This window comes from Pituophis catenifer, unplaced genomic scaffold, assembly GCF_029215685.1.
Source record: "Pituophis catenifer annectens isolate HBS135680 unplaced genomic scaffold, rPitCat1.0.hap2 SCAF_15, whole genome shotgun sequence".
Classification (NCBI taxonomy): domain Eukaryota; kingdom Metazoa; phylum Chordata; class Lepidosauria; order Squamata; family Colubridae; genus Pituophis; species Pituophis catenifer.
Window position 1 is genome coordinate 13,178,130 of NW_027256895.1, and position 24,266 is coordinate 13,202,395.

The 24,266-nt window shown below is 45.4% G+C and overlaps 1 protein-coding gene across 1 annotated transcript in view; it reads right to left on the reverse strand.

Moving 5' to 3' along the window:
- The window catches only part of RPGRIP1 (RPGR interacting protein 1), a 62,466-nt gene that overhangs the window by 6,099 nt on the left and 32,101 nt on the right, over nucleotides 1-24,266 (reverse strand). Inside the window, exons 15-23 of the mRNA XM_070954100.1 lie at nucleotides 20,042-20,211; nucleotides 16,111-16,447; nucleotides 12,999-13,165; nucleotides 11,068-11,196; nucleotides 10,059-10,182; nucleotides 5,370-5,461; nucleotides 914-1,109; nucleotides 492-576; nucleotides 271-401 (exon numbers count right to left, since the gene is read on the reverse strand). Of these exons, the coding sequence (XP_070810201.1) occupies nucleotides 271-401; nucleotides 492-576; nucleotides 914-1,109; nucleotides 5,370-5,461; nucleotides 10,059-10,182; nucleotides 11,068-11,196; nucleotides 12,999-13,165; nucleotides 16,111-16,447; nucleotides 20,042-20,211 (1,431 nt within the window). The remainder of the gene's footprint in view (nucleotides 1-270; nucleotides 402-491; nucleotides 577-913; nucleotides 1,110-5,369; nucleotides 5,462-10,058; nucleotides 10,183-11,067; nucleotides 11,197-12,998; nucleotides 13,166-16,110; nucleotides 16,448-20,041; nucleotides 20,212-24,266) is intronic.

Consider the following 24,266-nt stretch of genomic DNA (forward strand, 5'->3'; position numbering starts at 1 on the left):
TCACAACAAAATCTCCATTCCCACCCCACTCCAGGGAAAGGATACTGCAAAATCCCCACTCCTGGGGGAAGGATATATTGCTAAATCTCCATTCCCACCCCACTCTCGGGCCAGCCAGAGGTATTTGTCGGTTCTCCAAACTACTCAAAATTTCCGCTACCAGTTCTCCAGAACCTGCTGGATTTCACCCCTGCCCTGCCTTAAGCTTTACCTTGGGTTATGTGTGTTAGATCGCTTCCATTTTTGGAGGGAGGATGGACGTCAACTTACCTTGTAAGTCTTGCTCAAAGATGTTGTTTCCAGTCAGAAGAATCTCTCGCAAGTCCACACTGGAGAAACCCACGTCTTCGCATTCCCCGCTGGTCCCAGGAAGAGGCTCACTCACCACTATAAACTGCAGCCTGTATCAAGGGAAAAACTTGATCAATACATGTCCCTGGAATTATCTTCCCCACAACTTTTTAAGGAGAAGAAGCAGCTCTGACACTCACTTGTTCTCTTCGGGATCCTCAGCCGCAAGCATGGAAAACAGCATTTGCCTCTGAAAACTTCCGGGATCTGCATCGAGTTTGATCACTGTGACAAAAGGATTCAGCAAGTATTTTATTCTGATATCTATGGATATTCTCAAATTATCCAGGTCTTGGTTGTCCCAAAGGCAGTTGGGTTGGGTTTGTTTTTTTTTCCTCTTGAAAATCCAAAGGTGCTTTTTCCAGAGGAGACTGGATTTTCTGGTTTTTCTTTGAAGAGGTTTCGCTTCTCATCCAAGAAGCTTCTTCCGTTCGAGGAGAAGCTTTTTTGGAAGAGAAGCGAAATGTCTTGCAATAGCACTTTGACTTATATACTGCTTCGTAGTGCTTTACGATATTTGCCCTCCTAAGCCAACATGGTCATACCGTGTACGTCTGCTCACCTTTGCTGAAGTGGAAATAAATTTCCTGGGTCCCCCTCGGTTTCCGCAAAGAGAAAGGGATCTCAGTTTCCTCCAGAGGAACCCCAGGGAAGTGGAATTCGACATAGAGTTTCTGGATGGTCTCATCGGCCGCAGGCCAGCTCTCGGGCAAAAGGCCAAGGGAAATGATCTCCACCCGAATCCACTCTGAAGGTTGCTGAGGGTGGAAAAGAATTAAACCGATAGACGAGAACATTTTGTACCTCAGGATTGAACTGTGGAGGTCCTTGGGGCTCTCTGAGGTTGAAAGTTTTCTTGGCGAGAAAACATTCTCTCTCTTTTTTTTTTTTTTGAAAAGTTTTTTCAGTTTTATTTTTTTAAACACATAATATAAAATGTACATTTTCTTATACATAATTAATCATATATGTATATATTTTCCTTAACGAAAGCATTAAAGTAAAACATTTTAATTACATTGAGTTGCTCTTCTACCTTTTCTTCCCTCTTTTCACAACCAGCCTTCTTCTTCTTCTTCTTCTTCTTCTTCTTCTTCTTCTTCTTCTTCTTCTTCTTCTTCTTCTTCTTCTTCTTCTTCTTCTTCTTCTTCTTCTTCTTCTTCTTCGTCTTCTTCTCCTTTCTTTCCCTTCCCAACCTCCTCTCCTCTCCTACTTTCTCCTTCCTCCTCTACCTCATCCTACTTCCCCTTCCTTTCCCCCGCTCCTCTCTTCTTTTCCCCTTCTGACCTTCTCTCCTACTCCTGTCTCTTGCCCTTCCTTCCTCTCCTTTTCCTTTTCTTCCTTTCCTCTCACTCCCTCGCCTCTTCCTACCCTCTACTCCAGTGGTGGGTTTCAAATTTTTTTACTACCAGTTCTGTGGGCGTGGCTTGGTGGGCGTGGCAGGGGAAAGATACTGTAAAATCTCCATTCCCACCCTACTCCAGGGGAAGGATACTGTAAAATCTCCATTCCCACCCCCCTCCAGGGCAAGGATACTGCAAAATCCCCATTTCCTCCCAATCAGCTGGGACTCAGGAGGCAGAGAATAGATGGGGGCAGGGCCAGTCAGCATTTTTACTACCGGTTCTCTGAACTACTCAAAATTTCCGCTACCGGTTCTCCAGAACTGGTCAGAACCTGCTGAAACCCACCTCTGCTCTACTCCCTCTCCTTTCTCTCTTCTTTGTTGTATAATATTCTTCTTATTTGGTATCCAAGCAGTTCCTGTATTCTAATCATGTATACTTTCTTTCAATTTCTTTTTGAATTTATTCTATCTATCATTATTATCATTATTATTATTATTATTATTATTATTATTATTATTATTATTATTTATTGAATTTATATACCGCCCTACTCCCGAAGGACTAAGGGCGGTGAACAGCCAAAAGATAAAATACATATAATACAAATGTTAAAAAATCATTAAAATACAATTAAATAATTCGGCCCAGAAAACAAAATTTAAAAACTCCAAATATTATAAGACAAATTTAAAATTTAAAAAATTTAAAAACAATTTAAAAAAGAGGTTAGGCCAGGCCGGCCTGCTGCAATAGGAATGTTTTGAGGACACGGCGGAAAGCACGCAGATCAGTGATTCTCCGTATCTCCGGGGGGAGCTCGTTCCAGATGGCGGGTGGTCCCACAGAGAAGGCTCTTCCCCTGGGGGCCGCCAGTCGACACTGTTTGACCGACAGCACCCTAAGAAGCCCCTCTCTATGGGAGCGTACTGGTCGGTGAGAGGCTACTGGTGGCAGAAGGCGGTCTCATAGATACCCCGGTCCGATGCCATGGAGCGCTCTAAAGGTGGTAACCAAAACCTTGAAGCGCACCCAGAAGACCACCGGGAGCCAGTGCAGCTCGCGCAGGAGGGGGGTCACATCGGAGCGCCACATCGCTCCCATAACCACTCGCGCGGCCGCATTCTGGACCAGCTGGAGCCTCCGGGTGCTCCTCAAGGGGAGCCCCATTTAGAGATCATAATTGTATCATAATTATAAAGAATATAATTATTCTTATACTCTTCTTTCTCCCCCACCCCCTTTTCAATTTTCTTTGGTATCATCTAGATTTCTATTTCTTTTTTAGTCTCTCTATCACTTACCTTTCTATTATCTCCCTCATTTATCTCTCTTTTTTTTATTCATATTTCTTTTCTAACCACTCATAAAATCTTTCCCACGTCCTGAAATACATCGATTCCTTTCTATAGAAATATATATATATAGGAATAGAGAGAAAATGTTCTCAAGGTCAACTTTTCTCCCCACCATCATTATATACTTACTGGTCACATTATCTTGTCCTCTTTTTTTTTTTTTTTTGGTCTCACCTGCAGGCCTCATGCATAACCCACCATCCTCTCAATCCAGCTGTTAAGCTTTGCAAACGCTCGTCGCCAAGATATGCGATGTTGGAGCCCAGCAAATATGCAACTTATTTCATAAACTGTGATTAAACACATGTACCGTATTTTTCGGAGTATAAGACGCACCTTTCCCCCCCCCTAAAAGTGGGTGAAAATTTAGGTGCGTTGTATAGACCGAATACGGGCATTTTTCCCGAACTCTCCGTGTGCCGTGTTTTCACCCTCCCCGGCCCCCAGAAGCACTCTGCAGTGCTCCGCATGGCCCCTGTCAAGTTACCGAAAGATGCCCTAATTAATTCATGAGCCATGATCCAAACTTCAAAGGAAATATATTCATTTATTAAGAGCACCATTCCGGAAATACTCGGATGCAGTTAGGACTGATCCTACGTAGATTTACGTTCCCCTATGACCCTGTCTCTCCCCTCCTCTCTGGCCATGTGATGAATCACATTCTCCAATTAACCACTTTGGCTGGCTGTGAAACCTAACACCCTATTTCTGATTGTGGTCAGAAAGAATATATGGAATTCACTTCAGTTCTCCCTCCCTCCTGCTCATGGCAACTTGAAAGCTTTGCAAGTTGACAGCCCGTTTTCGCCAAAAACAGGCCCATTTATGGGCTCCCAAGCCCTCCGCACGTCGCGTTTTCACCCTCCCTGGCTCCTAGAAGCACCCTGCAGGCCAAAAACAGGCCCGTTTTTGGTGAAAATGGACAGTGCGGAGCACTGCAGACTGCTGCTGTGGGCCAGAGAGGGCAAAAACGCAACGCACGGAGGTCAAAAACTATTTTGTTCTTGTTTTCCTCCTGTAAATTTAGGTGCGTCTTATCGTCCGGTGCGTCTTATAGTCCGAAAAATACGGTATTTATTTATTTATGGTGTTTACAAGTTACTCAAGGTAGGGAACCTATCCGACACGCCTTCCTCCCCCCCCCCGTTTCCTCCACAACAACAACCCTCTGAGGTTGGGCTGAGAGAGAGTGATTGGCGTCAGCTCACCTAGCTAGTTTTCATGCCCAATGAAGGACTAGAACGCACAGTCTCCCGGTTTCTAGTTTGGTGCCTTATGATGATTGCCTGGACAAGTCCCTTCAATTTTCTTAGTAAGATTTTGGAAGTGGCCACTGCCTACTTTCTAGAACTTCCGGTCTCCTGGTCGTTGGCCCAAAGTCACCCAGCCAACTTTCATGCCTGAGGAGGGACTAGAACTCCCAGTCTCCTGGTTGTTGGTCCAAAGTTACCCAGCCAACTTTCATGCCTGAGGAGAGACTAGAACTCCCAGTCTCCTGGTTGTTGGTCCAAAGTCACCCAGTCAGTTTTCATGCCTAAGGTGGGATCAGTACTCCCAGTCTGCTGGTGATAGGCCCAGTCACCCAGCCAGATTTCATGCCTAAAGTGGGACTAGAATTCCCAATCTCCTGGTGATTGGCTCAAAGACACCTAGCTGGCTTTCATGCCTAAGGAGAGACTGGAACGCACAGTCACCCGGATTCTAGCCCAGTGCCTTAACCACTACACCAGGGGTGTCAAACTCAAGGCCCGGGGGCCGGATCTGGCCTACGGGGTGCTTAGATCTGGCCTGCGGGACCACCCTGGAAACAGTGAAGGACCAGCCCACGGTGCCTCTGCCAGCGAAAACGGAGCTTGGGAGGGCAACCCGAGGTCCTCCAGAGCTTCGTTTGCACTGGCAGAGGGTTGCAAGAGGCCGTTGCAGCCGAAAATGGAGCTCACGAAGGCCATGGGCAGCCCTCCAGAGCTCTGTTTTCACTGCCAGAGGGTTGCAGGAGGCCGTCACAATCAAAAACACAGCTCGGGAGCCCATTTTCGCTGGCAGAGTCCTTGGGCCATCACAGGCACCCTTGGCACAAGTGAGTGATGTTGAGCTGGCCATGTCCCCCCCCGGCCCTCCCGAGGTTAAACAGAATTCTGATGCCGCCCTCAATGAAATCGAGTTTGACCCAACTGCACTAGACCAAACTGGCTCTCTGTCTCCAATCACAGTTTTGGCTCAGTGTGTTTGGACAAGTCTGTCCATCATACTTTGTAAGCAAAGCTGTGTAAAAATAAGTTTTTCCTCCTGGAACTATGTGATAGCTACTCACCAGATCAGAATACCACTGCAGTGTGGGTAACCCCACAACCACTTCGTCACTTTCGGTAGTCTGAGCTTCACTCGTCTCTTGCTCCTCCCCCACTGCAGGTAAAGAAGGAAAAAAAATTGTAGCACCCACTAAACAAAATGAAGAGGCTGCTTCAAGGACAAATAGTGGGGAAAGCAGCATTGTGAATACACACAAACTATCTAACCTACCGTATTTTTCAGAGGATAAGACACACTTTTTCCCCCCTAAAAGAGGCTGAAAATTTGGGTGTGTCTTATACTCCGAATGTAGCCCTGCCCACTCGCCGGACCCCATCCTTCGGCCTCCACGTGTCCTCTTCCTGGCTTCAGAGATTGCCACAGACAATGGCTTCTGTGGGCTCTGCGCCTCGCTTTTTCAGCCTCCAGACACTCCGTTTGAGAGCCGTTCAAGGCTGCGGGGATCGCCAAAGCACATCGCCGCCGATCGCCACCTCTGCACATCACATTTTCTGCCTCTGCACATCGCATTTTAGGCCTCCGCACGCTACATTTTTGGCCTCTGCGTGTCTCATTTTTGAGCGGCGATCAGCGGTGATGTGCTTTGGCGATCCCCACAACCTTGAACGGCTCTCAAACGGAGCGTTTGGAGGCTGAAAATACAAGGCGCACAGCCCAAATGGCAACCCGGAACAGCTGCTGCCTTGTCTTACCGCTTCCGCACTTTGCCTGCTTGACTCACCGGAGCTCCCTCTGACGATCAGCTGTGCTTTTGAAGCTGCTTATCAGCCCCAACAAGCACACGCATGCTCACAACCAGCGAACTAATGTGCTGAAGCTGACCAGGCTAAGGACGCTAGCCAAATGAATACCTGTGTCAGCACTCCAAACTACATTCGTTCCAGTGCTGACATAAGGAGGAGAAGAGGGGGCAGCTGGCAAGAGGACGCTTGACTTTTCACCTACTTATTTTCCCTGAAGATAATATCCCCTAGGAGATGGGATGGGAGGGGGGACATTCCTGGGAGCTGAAGTAGTAGATATGGGGAGAGTGATTTGGAAGATGGCCAATGAGACGCAGAGATTTGGGGAACGGAAAGGGAAGGTTTGGGGTCAGGAAGTCAGTGTTGGCTACGACGGAGTCAGGGACAGATTGTCGTGCTTAATAAATGAAAGATTTCATCAAAGACTATTTGTTTGGAAATGCAATTTATTTGAGACGACACCGAAACCTAACAACCTGGTAAGCAGAAGCAGAATTTTTTCCCCCTATTTTCCTCCCCAAAAACTAAGGTGCGTCTTATATTCCAGAGCATCTTATACTCCGAAAAATAAGATAGTTTATTGTCTGAAAAACTAGGGCCCTGTTCTTAGTTCCCTTAAATTGGCCTGTTGTAAGATGAGATTCCAATCACCAGTGTTGAAATGAGCTCACAATGTGTCGTTGGTTTTCCTGCAGAGATCAAAGGATATTATCTGGGTGTGATGCTCTCTGAGCATGGCGGTTTTCTTGCAGTTGTTTCATTACCCAACTAAGTAACATCATCAGTGCGAAAAGGGAGTGGAGTTTGCTCTCTTGTTTATATAAACAACCCATTCAGTGTCAGTGGGAGTGCTGTTTTCGTCTTAGTAGTTCCTTGGCTGTTGTTTTACTATTTGATTGCTTGTCTGAGTTGATAGTTCCTTGACTGGAGTATTGTTTACTGCTTGATTGTTGGTCTGGTGTTTTTCGGAGAGTCAATCCCTGCTTATCTGGGTGTTGATTGCTGGCAAGGAGGTGTTTCGATGCTTTGCTTTCCTTTTTAGCTTTTTGGTTGTCTTTTCTTTCAAACAGTGAAGATGCCACTTAGCTGGGTAATGAAACATCTGCAAGAAAACAACCAAGCACCAAGAACTCCACAGTTCAACCATGAGCTACAAACATTGTCTTCTACTGGGTTTGTTCTATCAAGATCTTATGTTTTTGCTGCTACCCCATGAGTCTTATCTAGGCCCTGGTGTTAGGCCGGAGATACAACATCTAACAGGATTGATTGATTGATTGATTGATTGATTCATTCATTCATTCATTCATTCATTCATTCATTCCTACGAATTCCTACGAATAAGAAACGCAAATCAATCAACAGTCAGTCATTTGGTCACCAATGTCCAGCAGCACAACGTGAAAAGTTGCTGGTGGCCGCATGAAGCCCACAGATTGTGAGTTGTCAAGTTGTCTGAATTTTGATCACCTGACCAGGGGATGGTGCAATGGTCATAAGTGTGAAAAACGGCCATACGTCACTGAACATACATTTAGTGACCATTGCAACTTCAAGCGGTCACTAAACGAACTGTTCTAAGTTGAGGTCTACCTGTATTGAATTTTGCCTACATTTCCAGGGATGGGATTCAGCCGGTTCAGACTGGTTCGGGGGAACTGGTTGTTATGGCCAACTGCTGGGCCTGCCCGCCCACCCCGGCTCTATCCTGTTTTATACAATCTGTGTTTTTGACACAGCGTGCATGTGTGCAAGGTTCGTGCACAAGCAAAGTTATCCCGTCCTATACAATCACCGTGTTTTTTGACGCAGCGTGCTTGTGCGCAAGGTACGCACGCTCACATATTTGATTCTGCGCGAACCGGTCGTTAAATTATGTGAAGCCCACCTGTGTACGTTTCCCAATTCATCAAGTGAAAGAAACAGAATAACAGAGTTGGAAGGGACCTTGTAGGTCATCTAGTCCAATCCACCCCCCCCCCCGCCCGCCCAAGCAGGAGACCCTACACCATTTCTGACAGATGGCAGCCCAGTCTCTTCTTGAAAGCTTCCATTGATGAAGCTCCCTATGAACCTAGTCTAAAATCTATTGGGATTAATATGAGGGAGATGTTGTGGCCTGCCAGCAGAGCTGGCAGCAGTTTCGGACAGTGAGGAGGTTGGGGAGGAACATGGGCCAGTCCTGGAGTCTGGGGAAGGCTCGGACGAGGGCTCTACGTCGAAGGCAGAGAAAGGGCCATCCGGAGCCATCAGAGTCAGACCTCAGCAAGGCAGAGGAACAGGAGGAGCTGTTCCCAGTGTGCACATGCGCAGAGCTGCCAGAAGACAGGAACAATTAAGAAAACAGAGTCGATTTGGGAGTAAGGCTTGGAGATGATTGGCCCCTCCCATAAGACATAAAAGAGAAGCGATCGGGATGTTGCAAGAAGCAATTAGTTCATCTGGTTGGTAAAAGCTTTGGAAAAGTTCTGTTTGACTCTGTGCTAAGTTTGGCCTTGCCCTGCGTGTGGCAATTAGTTTTCTGGCAGCATTTCAAGGGAGATAAGGTGAATGTTTATAAACATTCCCCTGAAAGACTGTTTGAGAAGCCTTTCGGACTGGGAATGACAATAATTCACAGCCATTTGAATTAAAGAAGTTTGCCGGGACTAAGCCTAGGTCAGAACAGGAGAGTCGAAACGTTCTCTGTCTCTAACCCTCATGTAATATATTTAATTGTTAACAGGATGTTATGTTTTCCTCTACAAATTCAACATCCAGGCCAGTGTTTTTTTCAACCTTAGCCACTCTGAAGAAGGGTGGACTTCAACTCCCAGAATTCCTCAGCCAGCATGATGACTGGAGAATCTTGGGAGTTGAAGTCCACACATCTTAGAGTTGGTAAGGTTGAGAAACACTGGTGTAGGTTTGTCCTTCAACAACATTATGAGTGACAATATAGGCCACCCCAACGATGCCCTTGAAGTGATGTCTCAGTGCCTGGAGGCTGTGCGGATCTGGATGGGGAGGAACAGGCTCAAGCTCAACCCTTCCAAGACTGAGTGGCTGTGGTTCCCGGCATCCCAATATAGTCAGCTGACTCCATCGCTGGCTATTGGGGGTGAGTCTTTGGCCCCCTCGGAGAGGGCGCGCAATCTGGGAGCCCTCCTGGATACGCAGCTGTCCTTGGAGGAACATCTGACGGCTGTAGCCAGGGGGACCTTTTGTCAGGTTCGCCTGATTCGCCAGTTGCGACCCTTTCTTGATCGGAATTCCATGTGCATAGTCACTCATGCCCTCGTCACCTCTCGCCTTGACTACTGCAACACTCTCTACATGGGGCTCCCCTTGAAGAGCACCCGGAGGCTCCAACTGGTCCAGAATGCAGCTGCGCGGGTAATTACGGGAGCTGCATGGCGCTCCCACATAACACCGCTCCTGCGCGAGCTGCACTGGCTCCCAGTGGTCTTCCAGGTGCACTTCAAGGTGTTGGTTACCACCTTTAAAGTGCTCCATGGCATAGGACCTAGTTATCTTCGAGCCCGCCTGCTGCTACCGACAACCTCCCATCGACCCGTGCGTTCCCACAGAGAGGGCCTCCTCGGGGTGCCATCAGCCAAACAATGTAGGCTGGTGACCCCCAGGGGGAGGGCCTTCTCTGTGGGGGCACCTACCCTGTGGAACCAGCTGCCCCCAGAGATAAGGAGAATCCAAGACCTCGGTGCCTTCCGCCGTGCCCTTAAAACTTTCTTTTTTCAACAAGCCGGGCTGGCTTAACATATTTTTAAATTTTTAATTTTTAATTGGTTTGTCCTTTTAAACTGGGGCCAAATTAATATATATTCTTTTAATTGTTTTTAATGTTTGTATTGTATGTTTTTATCTGGCTGTACACCGCCCTGAGTCCCTTGGGAGAAGGTGCGGTATATAAATTCGAAATAAAATTAAAAATAAAAATAAAAATATACCAGTGTCCTTCAGCAGAGACTCTAGAATCGATTCTTCATCCAGTTCTCGGTGTTCGGCCACTTTTGCTGTCTCTTCAACATTCAGTGTTTCTTCTTCCTCCTCTATCCTCTCTTCCACCTCCATCTGCCCAGATATAAAAGCCAGTTTGCTCACAAAATCATGACTTTGAGACAATCGTTGGTGCCAGATAAGCAAATATCCAGATATGTTTCATATTAATTCATTTCATCATCATTCATTTCAATTAGAATGTTATAATGTTAGAGAATTTAACTTCTCTTGTCACAGTTCAGAGAAACCTGAAATGGATCGTGCATCGTACGTAGCAAATTCTTATCTAATAATAAGTAATAATAAACCATTAATATTATTAATAAGTAATGATAATTGATAATAAGTAGTAATAATAAATAAATAATAATTAATCAACTAAGATGATTAGTTGGAGACTAAAATATATGAAGAACGCTTGTAGGATTTGGGTTTGGGTAGTCTAGAGAAAAGAAGGACTAGGGGCAGAGGTGGTATTCAGCCGGTTTGGACTGGTTCGCCCGAACTGGTAGTGGAAATCGCAGGTGGACCCACCCACCTACCCCAGCTCTATGCCATCCTATTTAGGCACGTATATTTATCTACGCCATCCTATTTAGGCCAGGCGCATGCACGGAAGGAACTCCCAGTCTCCTGCTCATTGGTACAAAGTCACCCTGTCAGCTTTCATGGCTAAGGTGGGACTAGAACTCCCAGTCTCCTGCTCATTGGCCCAAAGTCACCCAGCCAGCTTTCATGCCTAAGGTGGGACTAGAACTCAGGGTCTCCTGGTCATTGGCCCAAAGTCACCCAATCAGTTTTCATGCTCAAGGCGGGACTAGAACTCCCAGTCTCCTGGTCATTGGCCCAAAGTCACCCAGACAGCTTTCATGCCTAAAGCGGAATTAGAACTCAAGGTCTCCCAATTTCTAGCCTGGTGCTTTAACTACTATACCAGCTGGCTCTCTTATCCCTTACCTTGGGGATAGTTTTGACCACTTTCTTCTTTGTCCTTCTCTTGAGTTCTCGTGTTGGAATCACTTGGGCAGGAAGGAGCTCCAGCTCATTTTTTACCCTTCTGCTTTTCTGAAGGCGTTTTTCAGTCACCTGTTTCAGAGGACAAGACAGCCAAAAATCATAGTTCTTTCTCTTGCAATTGCACAAACATATATATATATATATATATTTTCTGAGGTTTTCGCGGGTATTTGTATGTAGGTCTTTGGTTATTCAGGTTTTCTCCCGCGTAAAATTGGAAATGTCTTGGCAACGTTTCGACGAAGTCTCATTCGTCATCTTCAGGCTGGTGTTTTCGGCTTCGTGCTTCTAGGAGCAATGTGAGATCGCAGCTGTTTCTTCCTTTTAACTGCTAGTGGGGGTGTGAACTGATTGGGTGGGAGCTTGGCTGTGTTCTGATTGGGTGGAGGTGTGTTCTGATTGGTTGGGGGTTTGGCTGTGCTCTGATTGGATGGGGGGTTAATAATATATATATTATTTATCCCAAAAAATAGTCTTGGGCAGGCTGTACAAAATAATTTATGACATTAGAAACATGTTCCGAAAAATATGAACATCTTACAAATCTTTGCTCTGTAGCAGGGGTGTCAAACTCGATTTCATTGAGGGCCGCCTCAGGGTTGTGTTTGACCTTGGGGGGCAGGGTGGGCATCACTGATGTCGGGGGCACCTGTGGTGGCCAAGTGCTAAGGCAGGATTTCCCTCAGACCCTCCCTCACCCTCATTATAATCTCCTTCCTTCCTTCCTTCCTTCCTTCCTTCCTTCCTTCCTTCCTTCCTTCCTTCCTTCTTTTCCTTTGTCTTTCCTCTTTCCCTTTCCCTTTCTCCTTTCCTGTCCCATCCTACATGCTCAAATGCAAAAGGGGAAACATTTCTCCTTTTGTTTTGATTTTAGTTTGTTTTGATTTAATTCCCATATCTTATAATATTCAGTTTGTTCTTCCTCCTTAATTGCAAGCGTTAATCTGTTCATTTCTGCACATTCTAATATTTTCCTTCCTTCCTCCTCTTCTTTTTCCTTCCCTCTTCCTTTTCCTTTCTTCTTCCTTCCCCTTTTCTTCTTTTTCCTTCCCTGCTCTCTTTCCTTCTTTTTGTCTTTCCTCTTTCCCTTTCTCCTTTCCTGTCCCAATTTACACGCTCAAATGCAAAAGGGGAAACATTTCTCCTTTTGTTTTGAGTTTAGTTCGTATTGATAGCCCTCTGCCAGTGAAAACGGAGCTCAGGCCTGTGCAGCCTTCCCAAGTTTTCACTGGCAGTGGGCTGCAGGAGGCCATTATGGCCAAAAGCAGCCAAAAATGGGGGCACTCATTTGCTTTTTCCAGGATGGCCCCACGGGCCAGATCTGATCACCCTGCGGCTGGATCTGGCCCGTGGGCCTTGAGTCCATCTCAGTGAAGACCTCACCTGGAAAAACAACACGATACAGGTGGCCAGGAAGGCCCAACAGAGACTCCATTTCCTTAGGGTCTTGCATAAAAACAGGGTGGAACAACAATTGATGACCTCCTTTTACCGGTCCACAATAGAAAGCATCCTCACTTATTGCACCACAGTATGGCATGCTGGTCTGACAGCCGCGGATAGAAAAACATTGCAGAGGGTGGTGAGCACAGCACAAAACATCGTGGGCTGTCCCCTGATACCACTAGAGGAGATCGCTAGGGTTCGCTGCCTTAGAAGAGTGAGGCAAACTGGTAGCGGCAGCGGGAGGCTCTGCCCCACCTGCCCGGACGTCATCAAATACAATCTGCGCATGAGAGCGAACCGGTAGCAAAGGTAAATGAAACCTACCCCTGTTAGTCTGGTAATGAAATGTTTGGAAAGCAACTCACAAGTTCGGAGAATGAACCTCCATCCTCATCCTACACCTGAGCTACGGATATTTGCCATACCTGTCTGTGCAACAGGTTTTGCTTATCAGCAATCTGCATCTCCAAGGAACGTGCTTGGATGGCCTTGTAGCGAACATCTTCAGGAGGCAAATAAAGGGCCTTCCATTCTAGGCTGAGGTGGATGGAGCCATTGAGCTTCCCCGCAGGGTCCATGAGGTCAAAGTCTCCTGGAGAGAGGAAGAGGGCGAAAAAAAAGACAACATCTGAATCTGGAACAACATCTAGATCCCGGCTGCAGACATTTTAGTTTTGGAAGTGGTGAATTCTAGGACATCCTAAACTTGCTGTCAACTCTGAAGCAAACCTGTCTGGAGCCATCTTTTGCTGCCTCAGAGTAGCCATGAATTCTGAAACGAGGAAGGGAGGGGGAAGCAGATAGACTGACTACCGGTCAAAGCAGAAAACCTTTCTTGTGGGAACCAAGGTCATCCCAACAGGTGGCAATTGAAGGAGGAGAGGAGTGACAAAGCAGCCCGCCAATTCCTTTAATTGGACAATGTGACCTGTGACATTTGCGGAGGGAAACATTTGTTCTTTGAATTAGGCTAAAACTGCAGGAAACTTGAGAGTTGGTTTTCACTACCATGTTTCTCTGAAAATAAGACCATATTTTTTTGAACCCTGAAATAAGCCCTTGGCCTTATTTTCGGGGAGGTGTTATTATTTTGGGGCGTGTGGAGCAAGACGGTGCTCCTCTTGCAGTCTTATCTGATTTCCAGCTCTGTCTCTCTAACCCTAACCAGAAGAAATGGTGGGGACCAGCTGCGCATACATTTAAATATTTTCAGGGAGGGCTTATTTTCGGTGGGTGGGTGGGTGGGGTATTTTAGCACATGCACTCAAAAGCCCGATTGGGCTTATTATCCGGGGAGGTCTTATTTTCAGGGAAACAGGGTAGCTGTGCCGATATGATGTATCCAATAAACAAGTTCTTTGAGGAATCTACCCGCCTCGGAGTTCTGCTTTTGGTGGATGTGTTAACCGGAACGCTGACATTTTCACTGAATAGTCTTGAAGTATCATTTATGTTCCATTTCAAAGGATCGAGCATGGCTTTCTGGACCCTTCCAGGGAATGTATGGAAAGTATGGAAACCCCCAACACAAAGAAGTCCTTGTGAGGAGGTTGGGGCTGATATTTCCCTCTATGATATGATTACAGTGGTAGGCCTGGAGGCGTTGAAAGAGCCTTCAGAGCTTCAATGGGATCAGTTGACTTATGCCTTTAGACAAGGCTGTAAAGGAACTTAGAGATGACCTTGGAAAAAGAACCCAAGAAGACATCATAAAAGAACCTAAGAAGAAGTTACGGAAGATCCCCTTAAGAGAGACTCGCATAAAAGTTTACATGCTCTTAAGAAAAAGGGAACGTGGGAAAGAAATACAAAATAACCTGCCTTGATTTTGTTGAGTGTAAGATAGGACAGAGCAAATCTTGATGGGCTTTCAGAAAGGAGCATGTTACTTAACCCAACACAATTCCTGGAATTGTGCTGGCTGTTCCTTGATCAGCCCTCAATCTCAAAGAGCTGAAAACAATAATGAAGCTTCTCTGTGTCCCATTTATACTAAACAAAATCAAGACAAGCCTATCTTGAATTTCTTTCTCACCCTGCTTGCAGTTTCTGGACTAACTGATTGCTTCTCCACATCTTTCCTCACTGGCTCTCGTATTCTTTCCTTAAGATCATCTCTAAGACTCGGAAAATTTCTCGACTTTGTAAAAAGAGACTTCGGCTTTCTTTTAGTGTCAGCTGAAAGAATTTGGATGTTCTGCATCCAAAGGTCAATCATCCAACTGAGAGGAGGCGCTCGAGGGCTTAAAGGAAAACCAGGATCCACCAATTGTTCCACTGGTTGAACCATTCCTCTTTTAGCCCTCCCCTTGTTGAACTGTCTTTTCCATCCTTTTCCTGACCATTACGGCTGTGGTTGATGGGAGATGTAACTTATCTAGAGCCCCCCTGTGAATTTTACTGTGCTAGTTGTTACTGACTATAGGGGGAGGTGCTCATCTCCATTTCAAGGCCATTGAGCCAGGTGTCCCATTTCCACGACCACGTGGCCAGCATGTCATCACAGAGAGGTGTTGTCTTCCCACCGAAGTGGTACCTATTTTTCTACTCACATTTGCATGCTTTCGAACTGGGGAGAGGACGGGAGCTCGCTTCATTGTGTGGAGCTCAGGTCTTGAACCTGGGCTGTTGCCTTTCCAGCCCACAAGCTGGAAAGTCTTAACCACTGAGCCATCACTTAACCACTCAGTCATAACTACTGAGCCATCACACCGCCCCAAGCTGCCTGGAGAACCTCCAAATTGTGGACTATTGTCCTAGATCAGGGGTTTCAAACTCAATTTCATTGAGGGCTGCATCAGGGTTTTGTTTGACTTCGGAGGGCTGGAGTGGGCATGGCCCGGGGTGGGTGTGGCCACGGTGGGTGTGGCCAGCTCAACATTACTCATGTTGGGGGTACCTATGGTAGCCAAGTGCTAAGGCAGGACTTCCCTGAGACCCTCCCTCACTCTCATAATCCCCTTCCTTCCTTCCTTCCTTCCTTCCTTCCTTCCTTCCTTCCTTCCTTCCTTCCTTATTTCTGTCTTTCTTCTCCTTCCTTCCCCTACTTTCCTTATTTTTCCTGCCTTGCTCTCTTCCCATCTTTCTTTTCTTGGTCTTTCCTCTTTCCCTTTCTCCTTTCCTGTCCTTTCTTGCATGCTCCAATGCAAAAGGGGAAACATTTCTCCTTTTGTTTTGTTTTTAGTTTGTTTTGCTAGTCCTCTGCCAGAGAAAATGGAGCTGGGGGGGCTGCATGCGGCTCCCTTGGGCCCCGTTTTCAGCCACGACAGCCTCCTGCAGCCCTCTGCCAGTAAAAAATGGAGCTCGGGGGGCGCATGCGGTCCCTTCGAGCTCCGTTTTTGCTGACAGAGGCACCGTGGGTCAGTCCTTTGCTGTTTCCAGGCCGGCCCCACGGGCCAGATCTAAGCCCCCCGTGGGCCAGATCCTTCCCACAGGCCTTGAGTTTGATACCCCTGTCCTAGATCCAGAAGGGTTTCTCACAGAAGATGGTTCAAGAAACCAAGGCTAAATTTGTGTAGTATCTTTTGTTGCTCTCACCTTTGATGCTATGCCCATGCGCTAATGGTACCAGTGGGATCTGGCCTTTGCCCAAGTAGCTTCCAGGTTCCTCTTCCTCATCGTCAAACACGTAGACCCACAAACTCTCCACAAGCAAATAATGGTGCAGCTCAGGAGTGATGTGCAGAGCAAACTTCTTCACATCTTCAAATTCGGGGTGGTTGCTTGACGGGGTGATGGGCGTGTCGTGATCCGGGAAGGTGAAGAACTGGTACATGGCATATGGGCTGGGCCGTGAGCCAATCCAACGGCTTCTCAAATTGGTACAGCCTTTGATCTGGATGCACAGCTCATTCCGGCTTCCGGCTTCAGTCTTCTAGGGGGGGAAAAAGGAATGGTGGTAATGCAGCAACGAAGCCGTCCAGTTCAGTTTCTTCAATTCTGACAATATTCATTTCTTGCTGCAGGTTTTAATAAGTGGGTTTCTGATTCTCAATAGGAAAACAATAATTATATTCTGTACTGATTCTTTCAGCTTGTCAGTGAGCTGCATTTGATCTATGGAAAGAATAGGCTTTTGAGTACTAGACGGAACAACTGTTCTGCTCCAGCTATGGACCCCAAAGAACGCAGCACACACAAAGTCTGTACAAACCTTAGTTTACTAAATTAAATCAGTTTTTTTCAAATGAAGGCTGTTAATTAACTTTCTTAACAGCCTACAAGAATCCAAACAATAAGTAGTCGTAATCTTACTATGGTTGGCAGAAGGCCCAGAAGCAATTTGCAGAGAACTAAAATCAAAACGCGAAGGAGAGTGAACTAAGTTGTTCCCTGCAAATTGCCTCAGTCGTCCTTCCTTAAATAGGCTAAGGGAGTGGCCAATAAGCCTTACTCTCCAGGAGACCTCCTCCTGAGGAGCCAAACCTGCCTTTTGGCCGCTCTGCGCGCCTGTGCATCGAGAAGAGGCTCCTCCTCTTCTTCCTCTTCACTTATGGGAGCTTCTGGAGGTTCTGAAGGCCCTGGCTGAATCCCCGCCTCTGGCACCACATCTTCTCCAGCCTTCTCATTGTCTGACTCGAGTGCCAGCTGCACAGGCTGCTGGCGCAGCACCACACCAGCCTCCTCGCTGTCGGAATCAGCTACTAGCTGCACAGGCTGCTGACGGGCCACAACAACAACAGAGGGAGAGGGACAGGGGTGGGATTCAGCCAGTTAAGACCGGTTCGGGCGAATCGGATGCTAATTTTACATCTGGTTCGCTGAACTGGTAGTTGCAAGGACTGGCTGGCCCCTCCCACCCCGGCCTGACCCTCCCAGGAGTCTCCATGCAGTCCATTTTGGATGCCAGGTAAGTGCAGGGCCTGTGTGGAGGCTCTGAGAGGGTGAAAACCGGGCCTCATGGAAGTTCCAGAAGTTAGGAAACGGTCTGTTTCCGGCCTCCAGAGGGTCTCCAGAGCCTGGGGGAGGCCGTTTTCCACCTCCCGGAGGCTCGAGGAAAACCTCCGGAGCCTAGGGAGGACGAAACACTGGCCTCCCGGAAATTCCAGGAGTGCGGAAACAGGCTTGTTTCTGACCACCGAAGGGTCTCCAGAGCTTGGGGAGGGCAAAAACGCCTCCCACCCCCCAGCCATGGTGCAGGAGGCTGAGTAGGCCATGACCACCATGGCCATGCCCACCGAGCAACCTGGCAGAGAACCAGTTGCTAAAATTTTTTAATCCCACTCCTAGAGAGGGGGAGCATTGGAGGCCACGGTGGTTCAGTGGTTAGAATGCAGTACTGCAGGCTACTTTTGCTGCCTGTCAGCTGCCTGCAATTTGGCAGTTCAAATCTCACCAGGCTCAGCCTTCTATCCTTCCGAGGTGGGTAAAATGAGGACCTAAATTGTTGGGGGCAATAGGCTGACTCTGTAAACTGCTTAGAGAGGGCTGTAAATCACCGTAAAGCAGTATATAAGGCTAAGTGCTATTGCTATTGTTGTTCTCTGTGGATGGAATTCGTGGAATACTTCCAATACCCATAACTTCGAACGAACACTGAACCAAGGGTCGTAAATCAAGGTCAGCGCAACTTTGGGCAACACAACCAATTCGGGGGATTCACGAACGGCATTAATCAAGACCTATTTGTACCATGTCAATAGGAGATGCTTATAGGGCCATATTTCTCAACCTCGGCCCCTTTAAGAAGGGTGGACTTCAACTCAGCACTGAGGAATTCTGGGAATTGAAGTACACCTGGCTTAAAGTAGCCAACGTTGAGAAATACTATTGTTGGAAGAAATCTCCATCTGGGTTCAGTTCCAAGTGGGGAGAAAGACACTGAAAACATGGAGACTGCTTGGAAAGATGGTTTAATGGTGGACAGGACTACATGGTTTGAGATCCTGGGCAAAAAGGCACATGAGAGGATTATATTTATACTCTCTCTTGGGCCCTGCTTTAGGGTTTCCTGTTCCTGTACAAGAAATGTATCTCATTGGCTGTCGGATTCCCAGGGGACGAGGTCTTAGCTAACTTTGTAGGCTGTCTGTGTCCCAGGCTTGGTTGAGCCTTACTGGGTGATGTAATCTTCCCAGGTGCCATGTGGTGAGGTGGGTAGAGGGCTAATCCTATCAATGTCCTGAGGGCCATGCCTTAATCCCATCACCCTGGATCTGAGGGGGTGAGGCAGGGAGCTGCTTTGTCTTTAAAAACATGTTTCTCCTTTTCTCACCCAGGGAAATATAATATTCTGCCTCTTTAATATTTCCCAGGATATTTCATTCTTCTAGGAGGGGAGGTGGGGTGCTAACTTCCTACACTACTATATAGGGTACTTAGGGCAGGGGTCTGCAACCTTAAACACCCAAAGAGCCATTGGACCCGTTTCCCACAGAAAAGAAAACACCGGGAGCCACAAAACCTATCCTGTGCCTGACTATTTCTTGAGTGGCCACAAAACTAGCATATGTAGTTGAATTAAACATTCTGTTTTCTTCAGAAATTTTTCTTTTCTTGGTTAGCCTACCGGAGGTTGAAAAGCTCAATAAATTTTGTGCCGGCGGTGTCACACATTGGCGGTTGTGATGCATATTTTGAGCGACAGGGAGCCGCAGCAGAGGGGTGGAAGAGCCACATGCGGCTCCAGAGCCGCAGGTTGCTGACCCCTGACTTAGGGAAATTTGAAAACTTTTTAAAATAGTTTTTCATAGTCAAATTTTTCGGCAGAAGGATGGATTGAGTTTCCACGAATGGTTTCCTGTTGGGTTGGTTTTTTGCTTTCTGGCTTATTTGCTCCTGTTGTGGCTCCGTTGCCTGAGCCTGGGCTATCGACAGATGCAGACTCTGAGAGTGAGGGAGAGGAGTTGGCAAGGCCTCCCTCTCCAGGACCCTCCTCTCTGGCAATGCCTCCGGAGGACACCGAAGGCCAAACGATAGGCTCAGAGCCAAGCATGTCCCTGCAGCCACAGGTGGACAGCGACAAAGAAGATAAGTGTTGGCTAGACCCTCGGCAGAGGCGCAGGGAGAAGCGTGTGCAGCAGAGGGGAAGGCATGCCAGAAATTAGCTGAGTCACTGGACCACCACCCCACAGGGTATAAATGTGGGTGTGGTGGCCGGTTCAGTTTGTGACGAGCAAAAACTGGAAATAATCCATGATCTCTGTGTTACTGGACTTTGCCTGCTTTATCGGACTGCATTTGGATTAATCCTTGTATTGTTGAAACTCTGCCTGTCTTATCGGAATGCTTGCAGTCTAATCTTTTTGTGTGAGTAAAGTCTGAATTGGCAGCTAGCCACTGGGTTGCTGCCAGCTTTATCTTCAAAGAGTTTTGTCGTGTGGCTTATTAACTTCAGGCCATCTGTGGGGGTGCGTGTGTGGTACGGGGACAGAACAGCTCCTAATTTTTAGTAAACAAACCAAGAAGGCTTACACGCTGATCACAGATCTGATTTTGGAACAGTAGATCAAACTCCTTTTTTCCTTACTCTGTCGCCTTGCGGTTGCCAGCTCTGTGGGGCTGCAACCGGAGTTCCTGCTGCAATAGAGAGAGGTGTCCGCGTTTGACTTTGATGGCGGGGCAGCTGCGAAAACTGTTTGAACGGAAAGTGAAGTTTCAACCCATATTCCAAAAGACCATAATCCTCGCCTTTGGGACCTGGAGGGGTAAGGGTAGGGAAACAATTGGGAAGAAAGTCACATTTTGGATGGATAAGCTAAAAGTTGGAGCATGATAATGATGATAACGATGATGACGATAACGATAATGATAATGACGAGGGGCTCTTCAGGGTGCCGTCAGCCAGACAATGCCGACTAGCGACACCCAGGGGGAGAGCCTTTCAGAGGTAATTAGCCCCGTTACCTTCCTGGGGTAATTGCCTGGATCGTGGCATTTTCCTTGTGTATACTTTGAAAAATAAAACCGGAATACATCTTCTAATAAACTCATATTTATTGTAAAGAAAATAAAACATCTAACTATCTAAAATAATTAAAGTGTTACATTTTTGCAAAGTTCCTATCGGCTACTTCTCAGCAGCCGGACTTCTCTGGCAAGAGAACAAAGAAAAGTGTGAAGTAGAACGAAAGGAATGCGGATACACGTAGTTAGCTTACTGATAAGAAATTTTGGCAAGCTACGGAAAGTCTGACAGTCCAGAAATAATGAGCTCTGCTGGTAAATACAAAAACGCAGTGACAGAGCCTTCTCTGTGGGGGCACCACTGGAATGAGCTGCCCCTTGAGGTTCGTCTCATCCCCGACCTGCATACCTTTCGCCACGCCTTGAAGACCCTCTTGTTCCAACAAACCGGCCTGGCCTAATACGATTTTTAGAAAGGGTGTATGTGTGTTTTAATCTATGGGTCAATTTTTTATACATTCAATTTTAAATTGTTTTAAATTTTGTATATTTATATGTGTTTTAATATGGCTGTACACCGCCCTGAGTCCTTCGGGAGAAGGGCAGTATAGAAATATAATAAATAAATAATTTAATAATTTAGTAATTTAATAATTTAGTAATTTAATAATTTAGTAATTTAATAATTTAATAATTTAGTAATTTAATAATTTAATAATTTAATAATTTAATAATTTAATAATTTAATAATTTAATAATTTAATAATTTAATAATTTAATAATTTAATAATAATAAGGTACTTGGTTGATACCTAGGACGCTGGCAGCAACCTGTATCAACCATTAGCATCAGTCAATGGTATTTTTGAATGTTCAGTTGACTGAGTTTCATATTTATTTATTTATTTATTTATTTATTTATTTATTTATTTATTATTTAAATTTGTATACCGCCCTTCTCCCAAAGGACTCATGGCGGTGAACAGCCAAAATTAAAATACATAAAATACATACAATATAAAATTTAAAATAATTTAAAAAACAGAATTAAATCGAATTGGCTTCCCAAAAATTAAAACCCATTACCCTTAAAGTAACCCATTAAAATTTTAAGCCAGCCCAGCTTGCTGAAATAGGAAGGTCTTCAAAGCTCGACCGAGGGCATCCTGAGGAGGCCCTCTCTGTGGGAGCGAATTGGCCGGTGGGAGGTTATCGGTGGCAGAAGGTTTAATGAATAAAGTATAATAATAATAATAATAATAATAATAATAATAATAATAATAATAATAATAATAATAATGCGCTACTTGGAACATCGTACATTTTAAGAAGGTACTTGGTTGATACCTAGGACGCTGGCAGCAACCCGTTATCGACCATTAGCACCAGTCAATGGTATTTGTTCATTTTTAAATGTTCAATGAGTTTCATGTTTAATGAATCAAAGAGATAATAATAATGAGGAGGAGAAGGAAGAGGAGGAGGAAAAAGAGGAGGAGGAAGAGTAGACGAAGAGGAGGAGGAGGAGGAAGGGGAAGAAGAGGAAGAAGAAGAAAAGAAGAGAAGAACAAGAAAAAGAAGATCAGCAACAACAACAAGAAGAACAAGAACAAGAAGAGAAAGAAGGAGAAAGGAGAAGAGAAAGAACTGAAGAAGATAACAAAATATGAAGACCTGCAAATGAAAATAGAATGAATGTGGCAAAAGACAGCAAAGGCAGTACCGGTAACAACAGGTGCCTTGGGTGCAATCCCAAAACAACCGGAGCATCCCTTCAACGCCGTCGGCATTGACAAATTCACCATCGGTCAATTGCAGACGGCAGCTTTACTCGAAACACTTTACATCCTGCGACGGTACCTCTAACACCGTCAAACATCAATATCGGCCTATCAGAGGTCCTTGGGAAGGACTCGGTAGGTGGACAAAAATGCCAAATCCCCGATCTGAACATCTGGTTAACCATGTGCCAACCCAGGGAAACCAGAAGATCCAGACAGTTCAAGTGGGTGTAAAGATTCATTGCAGGCTTAAGCGCTCTACCAGAATCCGTCACTCAAACTGTGCAAAATTGACTGGATTTCATTTGATTCTGGATGGAAGCCTCCCTTCCCTATCTGACATCCTGCAGATTGTGTTAAGCTTCTGATGCACCAGTCTCCTGACTGGGCAACGTAATATTGAAAATTTGTAATCCACGGATCTAGATTTAACAGATTGAGAAAACACAGCTCTAAGAAAGCTGTTCGGAGCTCTACAGCCGCTCCTCCCTTCTTCCAGTTGGCTTCAATTGAAAAGAAGAGGTTAAACTTCCAGGAGCTGCCATTATGTAGGCCTCCTTAGATATTCTCCCACATCTTTTGAAGGAAAAAAGAGAACAAGATGAAATATATGGTTAATAATTAAAAAGATGAGGAATCGGAATTGCCTGAATTCCACAATGGAAAACATTAAATTGAAAATGAATACAGCAATAGAGAGAGATGAAGGGATTGGAAGGGAGGAGGAAGGAGAGAGAGGGATGGAAGAGTAGGGAGGAAGGAAGGGAAAGCAGAGAAGGTAAAACAGGGGGGAAGAGAGGAGGAGAAGGAGAAGGGAAGGGGAAGTCGAGAAGAGAAGAAGAAGGTGGGGAAAGAAAGTTGGAAGAGAGAGAGGTTAGGTTTGAGGAGAAAGATTGCTGTATAATAAAAAAAAAGAAGTGGAAGGAAGGCGGCTCTGAACAAACAAATATAAATATATTAAGAAAAAGGAATGAATTGTTTAAGAAGAAAAGAGGATAAATATGCACAAATAGTAAAGTTAGAATTTAGGGATAAATGAAGAAGGTGTTTATGTATGCAAGTATAGAAATACTGAGATATATTCCAAAAAAAAAAAAAAAAAGGAAAGGAAAGGGGGGAAGATGATATTGACAAAAATTGTAACTGAGTAAAATATATTTGAATTTGACAAATTGTATAAGATAAGAAACGACCAACACTCTGTTCCAGGGATGTGGGTGTAGATGGGAGAGGAGAAAAGAAAAAACCCAATAAAATTTGTTTAAAAAAAAAAAAAGATATTTTCCCACATCTCAACTACATAAGTAAGCATACCCAAGCTCCAAAAGGAGAGAATAATAGAATAATAATAGAATAATGCCCAAGGAGCTGCTGATCCAGTTCTACAGAGGAATGATTGAGTCTGTCATCTGCACCTCTATAACTGTCTGGTTTGGCTCTGCAACCCAACAAGACAGACACAGACTTCAGAGGATCATTAGAACTGCAGAAAAAACAATTACTACCAACCTGCCTTCCACTGAGGACCTGTTTACTGCACGAGTCAAAAAGGGGGCTGTGAAAATATCTACAGTCCCCTCACATCCTGGACATAAACTGTTTCAGCTTCTACCCTCAAAACGACGCTATAGAGCACTGCACACCAGAACTACTAGACACAAGGACATTTTTTTCCCCAAATGTCATCAATCTGCTAAACAACTAATTCCCACAACACTGTCAAACTATCTAGAAAGGCAGTATTACCATCTTTTATTCTCATCTTCCCTATTCCCTATTCCCTTATCTTCTTATGACTATAACTTTGTTGCTTGTATCTTACGATTTAAATTGTTTAATTAGTACCCTAGTATGACTTACGTTGATTGCTTATTTAGTGTCCATGACTACCACTAAGTGTTGTATCTAATGTTTTATGATAAATCTATTTTTACAATGACTATGATAATGATCTATCGCTATTGTAGGTATGTACACTGAGAGCTCATGCACTGGAGAAAAATTCCTTGTGTGTCTAATCACACTTGACCAATAAAGAATTCTGTTCTATCCTATCCTACCCTACCC